This window comes from Agrilus planipennis, unplaced genomic scaffold (genome assembly GCF_000699045.2).
Source record: "Agrilus planipennis isolate EAB-ADULT unplaced genomic scaffold, Apla_2.0 scaffold149, whole genome shotgun sequence".
NCBI classification, from domain to species: Eukaryota; Metazoa; Arthropoda; class Insecta; order Coleoptera; family Buprestidae; genus Agrilus; species Agrilus planipennis.
In genome coordinates, this window is record NW_020438906.1 from 436,778 (window position 1) to 455,346 (window position 18,569).

At 32.3% G+C, this 18,569-nt stretch overlaps 5 protein-coding genes across 11 annotated transcripts in view; 2 read left to right on the forward strand and 3 right to left on the reverse strand.

Annotated features, from left to right (window-relative positions):
* Positions 1–2,060: 2,060 nt before the first annotated feature.
* LOC112904113 (putative OPA3-like protein CG13603) lies at positions 2,061–2,910 on the forward strand (the record flags this gene model as incomplete). Its single annotated transcript, XM_025973382.1, has 4 exons — positions 2,061–2,341; positions 2,398–2,566; positions 2,623–2,765; positions 2,825–2,910. Coding segments are annotated over exons 1-4 (540 nt in total), but the record flags the coding sequence as incomplete, so codon positions are not given.
* Positions 2,911–5,681: 2,771 nt separating this feature from the next.
* LOC112904110 lies at positions 5,682–7,026 on the forward strand. Of its 2 annotated transcripts, none has more exons than XM_025973372.1 (4): positions 5,682–5,962; positions 6,019–6,187; positions 6,244–6,386; positions 6,446–7,026. In XM_025973372.1, the coding sequence occupies exons 1-4, from the start codon at positions 5,821–5,823 to the stop codon at positions 6,934–6,936; spliced, it is 945 nt and encodes a 314-aa protein (XP_025829157.1). In that variant the 5' UTR covers positions 5,682–5,820; the 3' UTR covers positions 6,937–7,026. The 2 variants fall into 2 exon arrangements, with proteins under 2 accessions (XP_025829157.1, XP_025829158.1); XM_025973373.1 differs by having other exon boundaries at positions 5,682–5,874.
* Positions 7,027–7,048: 22 nt separating this feature from the next.
* LOC108736415 (coiled-coil domain-containing protein 61) overlaps positions 7,049–18,569 on the reverse strand; it is a 113,716-nt gene continuing 102,195 nt past the window's right edge. Inside the window, exons 1-8 of one of the 4 annotated variants that reach the window (XM_018468831.2) lie at positions 9,269–9,363; positions 9,085–9,190; positions 8,944–9,026; positions 8,729–8,886; positions 8,513–8,665; positions 8,189–8,464; positions 7,643–7,831; positions 7,049–7,467 (exon numbers count right to left, since the gene is read on the reverse strand). In XM_018468831.2, coding sequence (XP_018324333.1) covers positions 7,149–7,467; positions 7,643–7,831; positions 8,189–8,464; positions 8,513–8,665; positions 8,729–8,886; positions 8,944–9,026; positions 9,085–9,190; positions 9,269–9,277 — 1,293 coding nt within the window. In that variant the 5' untranslated portion in view covers positions 9,278–9,363 and the 3' untranslated portion in view covers positions 7,049–7,148. Of the gene's footprint in view, positions 7,468–7,559; positions 7,592–7,642; positions 7,832–8,188; positions 8,465–8,512; positions 8,666–8,728; positions 8,887–8,943; positions 9,027–9,084; positions 9,364–18,569 lie in introns of those variants that run through there. The other 3 variants (XM_018468833.2, XM_018468832.2, XM_018468830.2) reach the window with 3 other exon arrangements.
* Positions 9,412–12,288, reverse strand: LOC108736417 (maternal protein exuperantia-1). Of its 3 annotated transcripts, none has more exons than XM_018468837.2 (4): positions 12,195–12,288; positions 10,831–11,613; positions 10,588–10,776; positions 9,412–10,007 (listed from the first exon to the last, which is right to left on the reverse strand). In XM_018468837.2, the coding sequence occupies exons 2-4, from the start codon at positions 11,599–11,601 to the stop codon at positions 9,699–9,701; spliced, it is 1,269 nt and encodes a 422-aa protein (XP_018324339.1). In that variant the 5' UTR covers positions 11,602–11,613; positions 12,195–12,288; the 3' UTR covers positions 9,412–9,698. The 3 variants fall into 3 exon arrangements, with proteins under 3 accessions (XP_018324339.1, XP_018324340.1, XP_018324338.1); XM_018468838.2 differs by lacking the exon at positions 12,195–12,288 and adding an exon at positions 12,095–12,188; XM_018468836.2 differs by lacking the exon at positions 12,195–12,288 and adding an exon at positions 11,813–12,035.
* Positions 12,879–14,808, reverse strand: LOC108736416 (28S ribosomal protein S5, mitochondrial). Its single transcript, XM_018468835.2, has 6 exons — positions 14,354–14,808; positions 14,180–14,299; positions 13,902–14,129; positions 13,619–13,849; positions 13,353–13,552; positions 12,879–13,298 (listed from the first exon to the last, which is right to left on the reverse strand). The coding sequence occupies exons 1-6, from the start codon at positions 14,508–14,510 to the stop codon at positions 12,915–12,917; spliced, it is 1,320 nt and encodes a 439-aa protein (XP_018324337.1). The 5' UTR covers positions 14,511–14,808; the 3' UTR covers positions 12,879–12,914.

Genomic DNA, 18,569 nt, shown 5'->3' on the forward strand with positions numbered 1-18,569 from the left:
GCCAAGGCAAGCTGGGCAGTCGCCTATTGCTCCTATTCCAGATAACCCACTGTACCCTGTCTGAAAGGAAGTAACGCTAGAGTAGACTCGCGAAAAGTGTATAAGACACTTTTAAGATCAACTAAATAGCTAAGCCCAAGGGAAGTCGTTCGGGGAGGCCCTCCCTAATTCCACAAGGGTGAGAAGAAACACACACGATAACGAAACGTTGAATCATGTAGAACTCGTAGGGTAAATGCAAAGCAATTTATAGTAAGAATATGCAGTAAGCTAAGCGAAGAGGTAAGCAAGAGACATGTTAGACTATACTACAACTACTCAAGTGTTAGTAAGTATTACTACTACACTACTACTATTACAAAAAATAAATAAAAGAATCTACAATCAACAATTACTTCAAACAAAAAGAACGAAAATGAGCTTGCAAAATAAAAATTAAATCAAATTAACTACAAAAAGACATGCAAAATAAAAAATTAATTTGAATAAAATGAACTTAATGAGTCCTACTAGATACAGCATGCAAGATGAACTATTTTAACTATGGGGTCATCTATGTCTTCTCCAACGTCGATCTGAAACAGATACGGTGGTAACAGATTAATAAAGAGCAATTAAAATTAATTATATCAAGTATTCTCACCTTAATTAACTGTAGAACGTAATGTTCCAAAGTTTGCAGGTGTGAAAAGCAAACCAATTTCAGGAGAAATACCATAGCAGAAAATTTGTTGTTTCAGTGGAATTCGAATAAATCTCCAGTTGCTCTCACTCGTCGGTTGAAAATTGACTGCATAATGTTGCAAGATGAGGACAAAACAGCAAAGAATATACTCCACGAAAGACAACGCCCATGTAGACATTGGCTGTTTCAGTATGACCAAACTGAACATTAATTCTCTCTCATCTGCTGGATAACCTGTAGGAAAGGACAAAAAGAGATATTAATTATCCTACTAATTAAGAAACACATTTAATACAACTAAAAACGCACCACAAAGCAAATAAAACAGCTGAATCATAAAATGACAAGCGTTATTTTCACGCCATTTTATATCACAACCATAGATCCTGACATAGATAAAAGTCAAATAACTCGACGTCAATTAAAAAGAAATCCATAGATGAATGACAAATACCCATCGACGTTTACAAATATATGTCTATGCAAATATCAATATATTCTGTGGAAAATGAAGATTGTTAAAAGAGATACAGATGCAGAATAATCTCAGGGTGTGTTCCGAAATATAACCCAGCATACTGAGCAGTGCTGATGACGTAATGAATCGCCCCATATTGACAATAGTGTTTGTGCTCGTTTACAATAATTTTGCTCTTAAAGTTATTTAAGTTTCTTACAATAAAAAATACCTTAAAGTCTGATGCACACACGTCCGTTTGATATACTACTACATCACATTTGTCTCACCAGTACAATATGGCGTCGATTTATGACGTCATCAGCACTGACCAGTATGTTGGGTTATATTTCGGAATGCACCCTGTATTCGTACTGTTGACAATAGATAATTGTTAACAGAATTTCCATGGTAAATTAATAAAGATCAATTAATATTAATGAAGTCATGTATTCTCACCTGAATTAATTGTAGAAAGTAGCATTCTAAAGTGTACCTGTACGATGGGCAAACCAAATCTACAAACCACTGAAGATAATTTGCTGTTCCAGTAGCATCCGAATTAATGTACAATTGTCTCCCATTCTCAAAGCCAAAATTAAGTACTTAATGCTGCAAGGTGAACACATCAAACGCGTCGGTTGTTTTAGTACCATCAGAATTAATTCCTTCTCAGTTATTGGATAATCTACAGAACCACGCAAGAAAAAGGTAATTAATTACCACTTTTAAAACAAGTTGATCACCTTATACATCTCCCACTACATATATACATCTCTAAACTGTGGTTGACACCTTGACTTGCATAATCATAGATATATTAGGTGTACAATAATTATATGGATATTATGATTTGCAAATGTATCATTTTTTATCTATGATGTGTTTTATCTATGCTTTTATACTTTTAGTTTTATGGTTATGTTTGTCTCCCTTTGTATATCTATTATCTATGTTTGTCTCTATTTTCCAAGTTAGCAATTAAATTCAAAGAATCGTCTGATTTAATTATATTTCATGAATATAATCATAATGTAAAAATAGTCTATTTTTAAAAATGGTTGTGGGAGCTTTCCCAATTGCAAAATTAGGAGCTTTACTGCTCAAACAAGTAAGTAAGCCTATAGCCAATGCCTTGAAGAATCAAGCCAAAAGTTCTCCAGTTTTTAGAAAATATGTGTGCTTGCCTCCAGCACAGTGTATGTTTGTTTAGAATATTTGAAAACGTATTTCCTTTATTATATAATATTTTCAGTCTACAACTGGTGTGAAATAAAAGCGAAAATGTGGATATTAAATTTAGGAAAACCTGTTAATATCGCCGTCTTAAATGAAGAAATGGCAATCGAACTGGGAGCTAATTTACTAGGTGAATCAATTATATTCGTAATTGCAGCAGTGGTGTTACTTATGGAGTATAATAGGTACTTTTTGAATTAATAATTCACATTAATATATAAACGATGTGTTATATTTGTAGGAGTGCCCGAAAAGAAGCAGCAAAAGAGGCGGCTAAAATAAAGGAAATAGAAATTATAAACACTAATATGCGAGAATTGTTCATGAAAACCGAAGAGCAGGGAGCTCAAATAAAACATCTTTTACGAGTTGTTACAGAACTAGGTATACATATTTAAAATTAATTTCATTTATGGCTAATGACCTTTATATAAATATAATAGAATCTGGTGTTGTGAAAAAACCGTGGATTCAAAAAAAGAAGCCTGATGAAGAAAATGATAAAAGCAGTGTGCTTAGTTCCACCAAGAATAANTACACGGGCGTTGTCTTTCGTGAAAATTCATTTTGATGCTACTGAAAAAATAAGTTGCCTCCTTCCTATGATGTTTTGTCTGTTAACTTTCCATCTTGAAGGCTGTTATTAACGGATTAAGGTGAGCACACATGCTTTATTATATATGCAGTGTATTTCACATAACAGAGATAAGGGTTTAGCATTACTTAAACAATGTATCATGCACGTTATTTAGTTACAATTAAATTAATTATATCTTACCACTTTTCCATTGAATTTATTTTACAAGAACATAGAAGAACTCAAGATACCATTAACTTATGGAGCACTGGTTGTATTAGTCCTCATTTGCCATAGAAAGTAGCTGTACCTGTGGTCCTAAAAAAAGCATGAAAGTGCCTTTTTTTCTATTGGGAGAGGAGACAGTTGCTAAATAAATGATTAAAAATAGTAAATGAGGTCCCAGAAACTTCAATTTCTGAAGACATTTATAACTTGCTTCAATAAGCAACTTTTGAACAGAACAGTAGGATTAATGTGGAACTGATCTTTTTATCAGTGTGAATGTTGCTAATTTACTTGTTTTAAAAGTGGTAATTAATTACCTTTTTCTTGCGTGGTTCTGTAGATCATCTAATAACCGAGAAGGAATTAATTCTGGTGGTACTAAAACAACTGACGCGTTTGATGGGTTCACCTTGCAGATTTGGTTTGCCCATCATACTGGTACACTTTAGAATGCTACTTTCTACAATTAATTCAGGTGAGAATACATGACTTCATTAATATTAATTGATCTTTATTAATTTACCATGGAAATTCTGTTAACAATTATCTATTGTCAACAGTATGAATACAGGGTGCATTCCGAAATATAACCCAACATACTGGTCAGTGCTGATGACGTCATAAATCGACGCCATATTGTACTGGTGAGACAAATGTGATGTAGTAGTATATCAAACGGACGTGTGTGCATCAGACTTTAAGGTATTTTTTATTGTAAGAAACTTAAATAACTTTAAGAGCAAAATTATTGTAAACGAGCACAAACACTATTGTCAATATGGGGCGATTCATTACGTCATCAGCACTGCTCAGTATGCTGGGTTATATTTCGGAACACACCCTGAGATTATTCTGCATCTGTATCTCTTTTAACAATCTTCATTTTCCACAGAATATATTGATATTTGCATAGACATATATTTGTAAACGTCGATGGGTATTTGTCATTCATCTATGGATTTCTTTTTAATTGACGTCGAGTTATTTGACTTTTATCTATGTCAGGATCTATGGTTGTGATATAAAATGGCGTGAAAATAACGCTTGTCATTTTATGATTCAGCTGTTTTATTTGCTTTGTGGTGCGTTTTTAGTTGTATTAAATGTGTTTCTTAATTAGTAGGATAATTAATATCTCTTTTTGTCCTTTCCTACAGGTTATCCAGCAGATGAGAGAGAATTAATGTTCAGTTTGGTCATACTGAAACAGCCAATGTCTACATGGGCGTTGTCTTTCGTGGAGTATATTCTTTGCTGTTTTGTCCTCATCTTGCAACATTATGCAGTCAATTTTCAACCGACGAGTGAGAGCAACTGGAGATTTATTCGAATTCCACTGAAACAACAAATTTTCTGCTATGGTATTTCTCCTGAAGTTGGTTTGCTTTTCACACCTGCAAACTTTGGAACATTACGTTCTACAGTTAATTAAGGTGAGAATACTTGATATAACTAATTTTAATTGCTCTTTATTAATCTGTTACCACCGTGTCTGTTTCAGATCGACGTTGGAGAAGACATAGATGACCCCATAGTTAAAATAGTTCTTTATCTTGCATGCTCTATCTAGTAGAATTCATTAAGTCCATTTTGTTCAAATTAATTCTTTATTTTGCATGTTTTTTTGTACATAATTTGAATTATTTTGCATACTTATTTTTGTTCATTTTATTTCAAGTAATTGTTGATTGCATATGTTTTTATTTTTTTTTGTATGTAGTAGTAGTGTAGCAGTAGTTCTAACACGTTTAGTAGTTGTAGTATAGTCTAACATGTCTCTTGCTTACCTCTTCGCTTAGCCTACTGCATATTCTTCCTAATTTGCTTTGCATTTACCCTACGAGTTCTACATGATTCAACGTTTCGTTATCGTGTGTGTTTCTTCTCACCCTTGTGGAATTAGGGAGGGCCTCCCCGAACGACTTCCCTTGGGCTTAGCTATTTAGTTGATCNGTTGACAATAGATAATTGTTAACAGAATTTCCATGGTAAATTAATAAAGATCAATTAATATTAATGAAGTCATGTATTCTCACCTGAATTAATTGTAGAAAGTAGCATTCTAAAGTGTACCTGTACGATGGGCAAACCAAATCTACAAACCACTGAAGATAATTTGCTGTTCCAGTAGCATCCGAATTAATGTACAATTGTCTCCCATTCTCAAAGCCAAAATTAAGTACTTAATGCTGCAAGGTGAACACATCAAACGCGTCGGTTGTTTTAGTACCATCAGAATTAATTCCTTCTCAGTTATTGGATAATCTACAGAACCACGCAAGAAAAAGGTAATTAATTACCACTTTTAAAACAAGTTGATCACCTTATACATCTCCCACTACATATATACATCTCTAAACTGTGGTTGACACCTTGACTTGCATAATCATAGATATATTAGGTGTACAATAATTATATGGATATTATGATTTGCAAATGTATCATTTTTTATCTATGATGTGTTTTATCTATGCTTTTATACTTTTAGTTTTATGGTTATGTTTGTCTCCCTTTGTATATCTATTATCTATGTTTGTCTCTATTTTCCAAGTTAGCAATTAAATTCAAAGAATCGTCTGATTTAATTATATTTCATGAATATAATCATAATGTAAAAATAGTCTATTTTTAAAAATGGTTGTGGGAGCTTTCCCAATTGCAAAATTAGGAGCTTTACTGCTCAAACAAGTAAGTAAGCCTATAGCCAATGCCTTGAAGAATCAAGCCAAAAGTTCTCCAGTTTTTAGAAAATATGTGTGCTTGCCTCCAGCACAGTGTATGTTTGTTTAGAATATTTGAAAACGTATTTCCTTTATTATATAATATTTTCAGTCTACAACTGGTGTGAAATAAAAGCGAAAATGTGGATATTAAATTTAGGAAAACCTGTTAATATCGCCGTCTTAAATGAAGAAATGGCAATCGAACTGGGAGCTAATTTACTAGGTGAATCAATTATATTCGTAATTGCAGCAGTGGTGTTACTTATGGAGTATAATAGGTACTTTTTGAATTAATAATTCACATTAATATATAAACGATGTGTTATATTTGTAGGAGTGCCCGAAAAGAAGCAGCAAAAGAGGCGGCTAAAATAAAGGAAATAGAAATTATAAACACTAATATGCGAGAATTGTTCATGAAAACCGAAGAGCAGGGAGCTCAAATAAAACATCTTTTACGAGTTGTTACAGAACTAGGTATACATATTTAAAATTAATTTCATTTATGGCTAATGACCTTTATATAAATATAATAGAATCTGGTGTTGTGAAAAAACCGTGGATTCAAAAAAAGAAGCCTGATGAAGAAAATGATAAAAGCAGTGTGCTTAGTTCCACCAAGAATAACTTACCTGCAGGTTTCATTCCCATTCCTGTCCCATCATTAGAAGAAGCTGGAATTCATTCACCAAAAGTTGAATCATCTATACCATCTTTCAAAGGATTAGCTCTTAAACCTTCTCTAGCAGCAGACATTAAGCCCTTCTTCTTGAAAGACTTTTCAATTGAGCATCTTGAAAATTTAAAAGAGAACAATATTGAGAATCAAAATACTTTAAAATACCCAAAAAATAATAGCAATACAGAAAACTCAAAGAATGTTCCAGAATTTTCCAGTTTCTTACTGCAGGTTGTTAGTAATGTAGAAGATGATTTATTTAGTAAGAATGAGAAACAGAAAAGTGATGGAATTCTCTCAGATGCTTTAAATTACTTATACAAAGATGTTTATAGAATATCCTTATAAACAACGTAATTAGGCGCATAAAAAATAGAAAAGATAGAAAATGTATATATATTATTTAAATGCAACTAGTTTAAGTTTTAAAAAGAACAATAAATTTTATTTAAAAAAAAAACGACCTAATCTGATTTAATAGGGCAATAAATACAGTTGAATTTATGACAACTTACATTTCTTAAAAAAAAATATTTAAATACAGTATTTTTGAATTTTTTCTATTGAAGTTTGATATTCTCGTTCAGTAGTTTCTGTAACACTTCTATTCGTTCTTCTAATATTTGAAAATCGAGATCATTATTCTGAAAATTGGACATGCTTCTCTTCATAGTTTTAGCATTCGCGGATTTTCTTCCTGGTGAATCAACAGATGAAACTGAGTTGCTTCTTGATCTACGTGAAGTCCTATCTTTGTAGGTAAAATCCTTTACTTGGAATGTGTTAGGCCTCTTCAAAGGTGATAACTGACTTCTCAGACTACTTGAAGCAGAACTACTTCTGCTTCTCATTCTTGTGGTACTAGATACGTTCCTTGCTCTGTAAAGGAAGTATTCTGCTTTACCACACATGATATATTTTATTTTTTATTAGTTTGAAGTTAGCCATCATTTTTGTGTAAAAAAACTCACCAGAAAAGGTCAATCTTTTTGTAATTTTCTGCCTAGAAAATATATAAACACAACATCTTAGTCTTTAGTTTTTTATAGCTTACCTAGAAATAGTTCTGGAGTTCGACTTTTCCAAATTATCTAAGCGTTTATACTTTGGCGATTCGGGTTTAACTTTAATAGGTTGATTGTGACTGTAATTTCGTCTTATAGAAGTGGGACTTCTCTGATAAATCAGTTGTACTGATTCCGATTTTTTGACCGGGAATTTTCCCATGCCATTAACTGACATTCTGAAATTTTAAATTGTTCCTACATAGTCATTTGAACTTAAGTTATGTTATCTAATAATAATAACATCCGGCAGTTTTATTCTCCGATAACGAAACTAACAACACATGCACATCAGTTGCCAACTGAGGCAAATGATGCTAATGTCCTAAGATTGTTTAAAAAACTAATCATTCAAGTATGTTTATTGGGTTATAAGAATGCAAGTGCAATTAATGCCATGTATGTATGCACCTTTAAGCGACAACAATTATTTTTACTATAAGTTTATTTTTGTAAAGGACATAAAATGTTCGCCGATGATGCTACTAAGATAAAAAGCGCAACAGGTATCATAAAATTATTTAACAAAAAGTTACCTGGAAGGACTGACTGACACTTTTCTAAGTTGAGATTTTAGTATTTTTTCGTTATTTTTTAGCTTTTCAACTTCATCTATTAAATATTTCTTTTCGGTGCGCAGTTTTTCTACAAGTTTGTGATGAGACCGTCTTTCATTCATAATACTTTTTTCCAAGTTCGTTATGGCCTTTTGTAACATGTAAACTTCATTCTTCTGCGTTTTACCATTAAGTTTCTTTAATTGCCGTATTTCTTCACGCAACTCTTTATTTTCTGTATTTAACTCATCGATTCTAAAAATTAATTAAATATAACTGTTCCCTCTTTTTTAAGACACACACCTTCTCTCTAATACAAAATTCTTCTGGTTATCGAGTCTGTTATCTTTCTTCTGCTTCAGCGTTAAAATTTCTTCCTCAAGTCTATGTATTGTAGCTTGTAGAACGACGGGGTCGGGGGCTCCACAGTATTCCAACGGTATCGGATAGTGTATTCTAAAGATTATCAAATTTTTATTTTATTTACCACTTGTAAAAGAATAACTTGCTTTTGAGCACCTATCAAATTCTACGGTGTAGGTAATTATTAGGTATCTTCTGTTTTGGTTTTCACATGTAGTGGAGTGGGTACATGTTAAGTGACTCCTTAAACGTTTTATTCTCATGGCTTCCAGGTCTTCGAGCGTCAAAAGATTTAAACTGATTGAAGAACTGGTCTGAAAAGAACCGTCTACACAGTTACACAATTTTTTTGCAATTATAATGATACGTACTTTTAAGAGACCAGATTTAATCATCGTTACGAAAATATCAAACTGCTTGTAATTTCCAGTTTTATGGGTTAAATTTTCAATAACTGAAAATAAAACAGGTGCGTAGAAAACATAAAAACAATAATAAATACTAATTCTTACATAAATTGTCATAATTACATTGCCATTCTTCCCCTGTTTTCTTATCTGTTACCAATATTTCTAAGCAAGTATTTGTTGCAAACATTTTTACTAAGTAGTCTCGACCCTGAAAGTTACAATTTGTAAATAAATTTGGGTCAGTCATTTATTAAATTCATTAATAAAGTCATTCAAAGTACAATACCCTTTTCATTCTACAAATGACATTTTTGTCAATAATTAAAAAGCGGATGTCAAATTTGATAAAGGCCGTACAACTTGACTTAAATATTCTTATAATAAAGCAAAAACAAGCAATATAAATGTTTATAAAATAAAAGAAAATACTAAAATTATAAACGACATTTTTATTATCACAAATTAAAAATTATCACTGATTAATAATAAATCATCAACAAACAAAATATACTATTCAACAGTTATAACGAGCATAAATAATAAAATTAAATATATCCATCCAATTTTTCTTCTAATAAAAAAAGCAACATAAACATCAAATTCTGATAACGCGAATCACATATTAATGGATCAATCGTAATAAATAAAAAAGTAAATGCACAAAAGCAATATAACATGAAAATCTATTTAAAAAGTTCTAAGGCACCGAGTATTGTTTATTGAACTGCAGCCGCTACAGGGACGGGAGGTTCGGCTGCAGAATTATTTTCCACAGTGGTTGTTTCTTCAGTTCTGGGTGTCGCTTCGTTACTTAAATTGGCACTTGTCGTTTCTGAACTATTGTTGGCGGAAGAAACGTTGTTATTTTTCGTTTTTTCTCTGTCTGAGAATTTTCTGCTTCTAGGCACTCTGCGTTGATTCGAAAAGAAACGGGGCTTTGGCTGAACAGCTTTCTTGTCAGGATCAAAGAAACAATCCAAAATTTCTAATAACTCTGTTATGTCTTTTTCCTTTGCATTTGGTACCTTAAAAATTTATAAATGGAAAATTTTAACTTCACACATACGTACACATATGTAGCATAATTTCTAGTAAAGGTTTCCACAAATTTTATACAAATTAAAAGCCTTAATCACTAAAGGATACTGTCTCTGACCAATTTTCAATTTCCTACACCAAAATAAAAAAATGTTTCTGATATGATAGAGTATTCCTAGTTTTCTAAGAAAGGGCAAAAAATGCCTTGTCCGAAAAAAAATGTCAGACTAGAACAGAATCATTCTCCTCTCCCTATCATATCTTTGAAAAAATGAAAAAGAATCGTAAAATTTCCAAGTTACGTTACAGCCTGGAATCTATGTTTCCTAAACTTTCCAGAAAGTGAATGCCCTATTAAAATAATTGACTATCATTATCACTGATTATGGAATAACATGAATTGGGTTGTTTAAGTAATTGTTTTGTTCAATGCATTTTTAAGAGTTATCACTGTTTACAAAGTTAACAGGAGAAATTGATAAGATTTGAATAACTGATAAACGCGGTTATTTTAGTACAATAATGATAAGATAATTTCTATGAAAATAATACACTGTAGACATATACCTCATCCTTGAGGATTTTTTCAATGCCCTGCCTTGCGCTGGTTTGGTAAGCTGTTTTTAATTTTTCATAATCGATATTATTTTCTGCCAAAAGTCTACGCAAATGGCTGGCGTGAACTCTTTCGGATCTCGTTGCCCTTAAGAGGGCCCCAAAAACTGGCTTGAATGTATTTTGCCGTTGTAGAAGCTTCTAAAATTAGAAAATAAAAGTGGTATTTATTAGTAAGCATTAAAATTAACTGACCTTAAAGCCAGCAATTTCATCTTCTTCGGCATCAACTGGATTGGTAAAAGGCCTGATAAAATCAATAAGATGCTTTTCAGCCCCACTAGAATCTCCACTCCCCTGAGAGTGCAGATCTGGCTTTTCGGCCTGTCCCAAATGAATCACAACTTCATAAATGGCTTTTGCTCTATCAGTTGCACTGGTAAATTCATCTTCTCTGTTAAGTAATACTTGAGCCATCATTCTCAAGGTGAATGATTTCATAGTTTTGTTGCATTTGCTCTCAGCAACATAAAAGCTGTTTACAAATCCTTTAACTACACTTTTAAATTTATCGGTTAAATTATAACGGTGCAGAGCTTCTAGCAGCATGGCAGGGGTAGTTTTACGAAATTCGTGATAAACAAGGATAATCCCATCTGTTGCATCTCTCCGTACAGTTTCTAACCAGTCTATAAAGTCAGTTAAAGCTGAAATTTCGCTCTTGGTTTTGATGAATTTATTAGTTTTCATGTCTTTGAGCATTCGATATCGTCCTAAATTTACGACCCGTAACAGATGACGTCTCTTATAAGCAGGATTTAAATCAGAAAAGGGCATTATGTATTGAGAAAACTGTCCTGCACTTGTGTACCCTGCTATTTGTACTATTTCGTCTATTAATCTACTACCCGTTGTGTCGATCCCTAAACCTACGAGCTGATATTTTCCTTCTGGAATTCCTTTAGCTGGAGTTTTAGAACTTCCAGAAAATTCCTCGATATCACTGACTGACTCGTTTTGTACCATTTTTCACGTTATCTACGAAAGAAAACACTTTATATGCTAAAACACCCCCGCTCTCATATAAGACTACTAATAGGAAATAATAACGTAAGACCTATTTTTAACTATGCGATTCTTTAAAATGCTGAAAGCACGTGTACTGAAGGACGACCGTTTTGTGCAATACCGTCCGTTTTTCAAATCACTATTTCGAGAAACAATAAAAATGTCTTACCACAATTAAGTTTCCTTATCAGTCTATGTAATAAATACTTGGTATTGAACAAAATATATACTAAATTATATCTGTGCAATCACCTAGCAAAACCATGCGGAAATAAACCTATAACAAATACTGCGCCTCCTTCCCTGCAACACGTGTGTAAACTTTTATCGAAGGTGGGGAAGAATCAACAAAGTGGGAGAACGTCAAACGGATGGTGACTTTTAAACTTTAACTGCGCGAAATTTAAAAATTTTAATCACTAATGGGTCACAGACAATATAATTTACTTACTTTTATAAGATTAAAAACAAAACTATATCGGTGCTTGTTCAAAAATATTTATCTGAAACAGCAAAATAAAGGCGGGATTCACACTGCAAAACGTACTTACATAAAGTCGTTTTATTTGTGCTTATCTATTGATACTAATAAGTTTTTCAAAGTTATTTCTTCATAATGGTATTCAAAACAAAATGAAGATAATTATCTTAGCAACGAGATAAACGAAACTACTTGCCACTAGATAATTTTATTTATTTATGTTATACACAGATTTACGTACCAAAATATTTGATGATAACTGATGATTAATATGAAAATACGAATGCATAAACGGACAAAACTAAATGGTAATCAGTAATCAGTCAATATCATGTAAGCCCCAAAGCATAATGTTTGACGTATATGAACGAAAATAAAAGGTCATAAAAATTATGGTGCCATAAAAATATTGTTATTAAAATTATACTGTATACCGAGTTGTGCGTTTCTAAGAAAACTAAATAACAAAATGTTGTATTATTTTATAAAATTACTTGAGGTATTTTTGAATAGACTGGCAGATTGTACTAATTCTTTAAATATTTGCGAGGTTTTTGTTTTCTTTTTTTTTAGTTGAAAATTACAAAATACCCTTTACAAAGGAATTATCTATTGACAACATAGCTTAAGAATATCCAGAGAAAAGTTGATGGTAAATCAGCTAAACAAATGAAAAAAAGTTAGATATATGTATATTCTAGGAAAACTAGGACATTAAAAATAAAACATATTTTTTTATTTTATTTGCAATTTATTACACAAAAACCAAAATAAAATAATTTTTAATCAGTTACTCTTCTTCACTAGTTTTTTCTTTTGGAGGGACCTTGTGGGGCCTACATTCTGGGTATTTTTCAGTTAAGAAGCTTTTAAGTTCTCCATATTCAGCTCTCAAATAGGTTTGTGTTTTGTCCAAATTCCTCAAGTATTCTTGTTTCTTCAAATGAACTTCCCACGATTTATGTTTAGTGTAAAATATGGGAAATTTTTTCCTCTTCAACACAATTCTTCCATCATAACAGTACTGTGTAAAATCCATGACTTCATGATGGCGAATTTCATCTGCTTTTCTGCAGACAGTCGGCGACGCAAGTACTTTAGGATAATACTCGTTATCTTTTGAAAATTCAACTAGATGTAGTTGTTTATCGTTTGCAATTTCTTGATGAGTTTTCTAAAAGATGATTTAAGAAATACCTAACGTTTTTCGTTTAGTTAAATTAGTAACCTGTCTTAGAAGACCTAAAAAGAACGCTTTAACAATATGCTGCACATTTGTTGATCCTTCAACTTTAGCATACAGATTTTTTATACCAATCACTTCACAAACTGTTTTTATAGCTCGATGACACACAAGGCCATATCCTTCAGGTTTCTGACTTACATAAATTTTTGTAGCACCAAATTGGGTAAAAAAGTCGTGATTAACTAAAATAAGAAGATATGTATCTTCATCCTCTACACTTTTAATAAATAAATCCTTTATTAAATCACCTGTATGTCCTCTGAAAATATCAATATGCATCAATTTTTGTCCTGCTCTATTTTTAGCTTTTCTGAGAGCAGCTTTGGGGTCTATAGCTTTTCCTGTTGCAAAGCCTGCTAAACCATTCTTGTTACCTGTTACAACAAAAGTAGACTGCCTTCTCTTTCTACCAAAATTCCCTTTCATATTAAAGACAATTTTAAATTCAATTACTTTGGTGTCAAAACCTTCAAATTTATCTAAAATAATGCAAACTTAAATTTCAAGTAGATAGTTGCATAAACAAGCGACCTTCTCCTATTGGGTCAGGTGGTCCAATACTTCTGCCAGGCATTTTATTGCCTGACCAACCTCGTTCTAAAGGACTTAATTTGTATGATTTAAGTGCACCCATTTTATCCCTTAGTTGAATAAGTTTCTTTTCCCTTTCTGGATCTTCTGGTAATTGCTGCCTTTCTACCAATTCTTTACCACGTATTATTGGTGCAGATAGACCAGGCCAAAGCATATTCGCTTTTCCTAAAAATCACATTATTGCAACTTTTCATAGATTTTCTCAGTTTTATTACCGAGTCCCAAAACTTGTCCGCGATTAAGATCTTTCTTTCGAGCCAATGTTTTACCTCTTCCTCTTTTCTTGCCTGCATTACTTACAGAGGTTATTCCTTTCCACAAGTGATCAGCAGGTACTATAAATATTCTAATTATAAAACCAAACTTTTTCTTATCACACTCACCCTAACATTTGTTAAAGAAACTTGTATTCCTTGTACTGTTTCCTATTATAATTTTTGGAGACGAAAACACTTTAACTTGACTTAAAATTGGATACAAATTCCATCTAGAAGTTGCAATTGTGTGCTGAATAGTTTTGTTAATACTACGTAAACAGAACGACATGTTTTATTAGTTATACTAATCGTAATTAAAGGAAATTATTCTTTTTTTCCAAATGTCCTACACATTTTTAGGTTAAAGATGTCAAAATTTTTAGGTTATTTTATATTAATTGAGATGTTCTTATTTTTCTTTTTATTTGCACGTTTAGACGCATAACTTCACATTCCAAACGTTGTTTTAATTAACTCTTATGTAGCAATTTAAGATATGAATTATTGTAGATAACAATTACTTTATACGATTTCACTTAGTTTGTGAAAATTTCCCTTATTTCCTTTTCCGGTTTTCCGATTATGTCACTTTGCATGCACGAAAGATTTACGTGTTGCCTACGACTGTTCACTAATACCTATGACTACTATAAACTCAAACAACCAATGTAAAATTTTAAATTAAATCTTAGCTGTTGATATGATTCAATTCAGTTTTCTCGGGACTCCATTTTATAAAAAATAAAGCCCGGATTTTTGAATTTTTATAAAAAAAAAACTTTTTATTGCAACAAAGTGGGAGAACGTCAAACGGATGGTGACTGTAGCTTGTAGAACGACGGGGTCGGGGGCTCCACAGTATTCCAACGGTATCGGATAGTGTATTCTAAAGATTATCAAATTTTTATTTTATTTACCACTTGNAACGTCTCCAGACTTATTTGAAAGATTTGTGGATTTTCTACAATTTTGAGTTGGTTGAATTAAGTATAAGGCAGATTTCTGTTTCATGTACATTTAAAGAGGAAAAGCTTACTTTTCTTTTTTTTTTTTCGATTTTTTTAAATCATTCGTGAGAACAACAGATTTATTAAGCAAACGGGACACCCCCTAATTTTTATGATTCCCGAGAAATCTTATTTTACCAGTTAATTTGCTAAAAATTGGGACAATATTGAATAAAATCATAATTTATGCAAAAAAATCAAAATTGTCATTTAAGTTGAAGATATTACGCAATATACGCGAAAAAATAATTCAAATTTAAATTTGACTAAAATAAACATTATTTTTATATTACGACTTTTGAAATAATACGAAAATTTTATAATAATAAATAACAATATCATTATTCAGCTTCCCTTAACAAACAGCTAATAGAATTTATGTTATTTAAAATGTTTTTATTCGACTATATTATACAGGTATGTATGAGTGTGTGTGGGTGCCTGCGTGTATATTCGAATTCAGCATACCAAAAACCTTAAGAATCACTTAAAATTAGTGTATAGAACGATTTGCTTAGCAACTCGCTAAACAATGCACTTTTTGGGAATGTCTCGCTCGCCTTTATTCGAAATATAGCAAAGTCCACACTCGAAAAGTATTCCGGTGTGGAATTGAAATATCAGGACGCAAAATTGAAGCCGGCTATAAAATATAAAATGAATGTAATCTCATGATGGAATGTTGGAATTTAAAGGGAATTTCTTTAACCCCGCTTTGCTACAGTGGTACGTTTTCGGAACGAACTAGCGTTGCCAAATGAATTTCTTTTTATTTCTTATAGTTTTCTTACAGAAATGCTTATATTTTCTCGGCGAAAAAAGGATGTTCAAACAAAAAAAATTTCATTTTTCATCTTTCTATTTTTACGACCAACAATTCTATGCCATAAATACCCCAAAACAAAAGATACTGTCCCAATACCAGTATTACTATCAACCTTCTAGTTAAACATTCGTTCAAACGACCGTAGTTGGAGAGCGCTGTCACGATTGCACGATAGCTACTATCAGGCTGTTTACATAGCGACAGTTAGTAACTACCACCGTCCCATCATAAAATCCACCGTTATTATCTATTGGGGTTAGATTTTCGGCGATGAAGAACATGCCGATTTTTTGCTATTAAATATAAGTCAACTGTATTTCACGATTCCACCTGAATTTTATATTTACCCAGTGGTAAAAAAAAATATAAGAAAGCACCTGGGCGTCTACGAGGTGCTAGCCTAGGGCGCTCTCGACATTTAATCCGCCTCTGTATTTACCCCTAATACAATTTATCTTAAGGCGACATGAAAGTTTGCTGAACTATCTCAATACTTAGTAGGCATATACAATGTACCTACTATATACGTTAACAAGTGTTATTAGTTTACTGAGCGTAATGAACATTTGCTTTTTCGGATTATCCCCATTAATGCATACGTACTTTAACAGAAATAGTAAAAGATGAATAATTGTTAGATCATTGTACGACCCTCGAGACTATTTTAACTCACTGATATAAATACGAGGTACTAGTTTTGAGAAAGTCGGACGAGTCTTTTTCATGTCACCTTAAAAATCATAATGTAATAGAAGAAAAAATTTGTATTAATAATGACGTAATAATTTGTGGTGGTAAATACCTACACAATTCGGACAAAATACAACATACAGTGGAATTCGTTTATTATGACTCCGCCTATATTGACCAACCGCTTAATATAAAGTAATTGCAGTGTTAAGTTTGGTTTTCATATTAAATTTTCTATAGGAAAGTTTGGATATAATGACTCCGTTTAAAATGGCATATCGTTTATTATGACAGATTCTCAAGAAATCATATCCGGCTACAGTGACCCAAATGATTAATAACATTTTCGCTTACTTTTTTGACCCTTCTTATGTATATTTTGATATTACAATTCATCCTTCTCTTTTTTTCTATTAATAAATATATACAATTTGTAGTTTTTCTCTCTATTNGACTCCGTTTAAAATGACATATCGTTTATTATGACTGATTCTCAAGAAATTATATCTGGCTATAGTGACCCAAATGATTAATAACAGCATTTTCGCTCATTTTTCTGACCTTTCTTATTATATTGATACTACAATTCATCGTTCTTTTTCTTTTTCTATTAATAAATATATACAATTTGTAGTTTTTCTCTCTATTAAACTAAATAACTAGTCAAAATAGAAAGTTGTTTATTTTCTAAGATTATGCTTTGTATGACGTGTTTGTCATTTCCCTTCGATGTCATAAGCGGATTCTACTGTATTTGTATTTAACCACGATTAACGTGTATTTTTCATAGCCCTCAGGTATTGTTAACAGTCCAAATTAATTAAAAATCTTTGATATTTTATAGATTTCCTAAATAGCCTAGGAATTGTATCTATACAATTTCTAGATTTCATACATTACCGGTAACACATATATGACAAAGGGATTGCATACAATAAGTGAAGCAATATACCAAGAAGAGCGAAGAGAAAGCAAGGTGAAATGGTGGTGTGCATAGAGTGTAAAAGAGTAAGCGGCAGCACAGCACACCACCAACGAGCAGTGGTAGTAGAGGCTGAGGCTGGACTTGGAGAACCCTCCACGGTGAAGGACACTCCAGCCAACTCTTCAACGCGGCCACCACCTTTCACCGGGCTTTGGACGGCGACGGATCCGGCGCCGCGTCGCGCCGTGCTTATGTACGCGTTCTGCTGATGATTATAACTGCTGACCAAAAGGGCATAGGTACCTTGTTCGCGCGAATAAGGACCTTTTAACTTGACTTAATGCTTTGCGGATTAAAAATCGCCAACGAGAGCAGTCCAAACGACGGAAAAATATTAAAAAAAAAAACTTGAAAAGCATCCGCATCGCGTCAGAGTTTCTTTTTGATGGCATAAAGGTTTCGTAAGATAAGAGAAAATATGGAACTCTGTTTTGATTGGAGAGTAGAAACTTTTATCCAATTCCAAATTCCATCAGTTGGCCCACTCTGTAGGATTTTTTAAATTTAGAAACTGGTAATTGGTATTCAGTAGGCAAAACTACAAAGTGATTTGATTAACAATTTTAGTAGATATTTCCTTATTAAAAAAATAACCATCTATGTACACAGGGTGGCCTAAAAAGTACACACTATGCTTATCGTGGCCAAACTATGTTTAATAGAAAAATTTTTCAAACAAAAGTTCAAACTGTAAATGTAAATTTACCACGTTATGTTCAATCTGTAATCTATAAGTAAGGAACTATTTTCTGTATTATTTTCAAAATTTTAGGTTCAGTACCTAGTTTCGGAGATATTTATCTATTTTATTAAATAACTTTAAAAAGCTGTTGATATGAT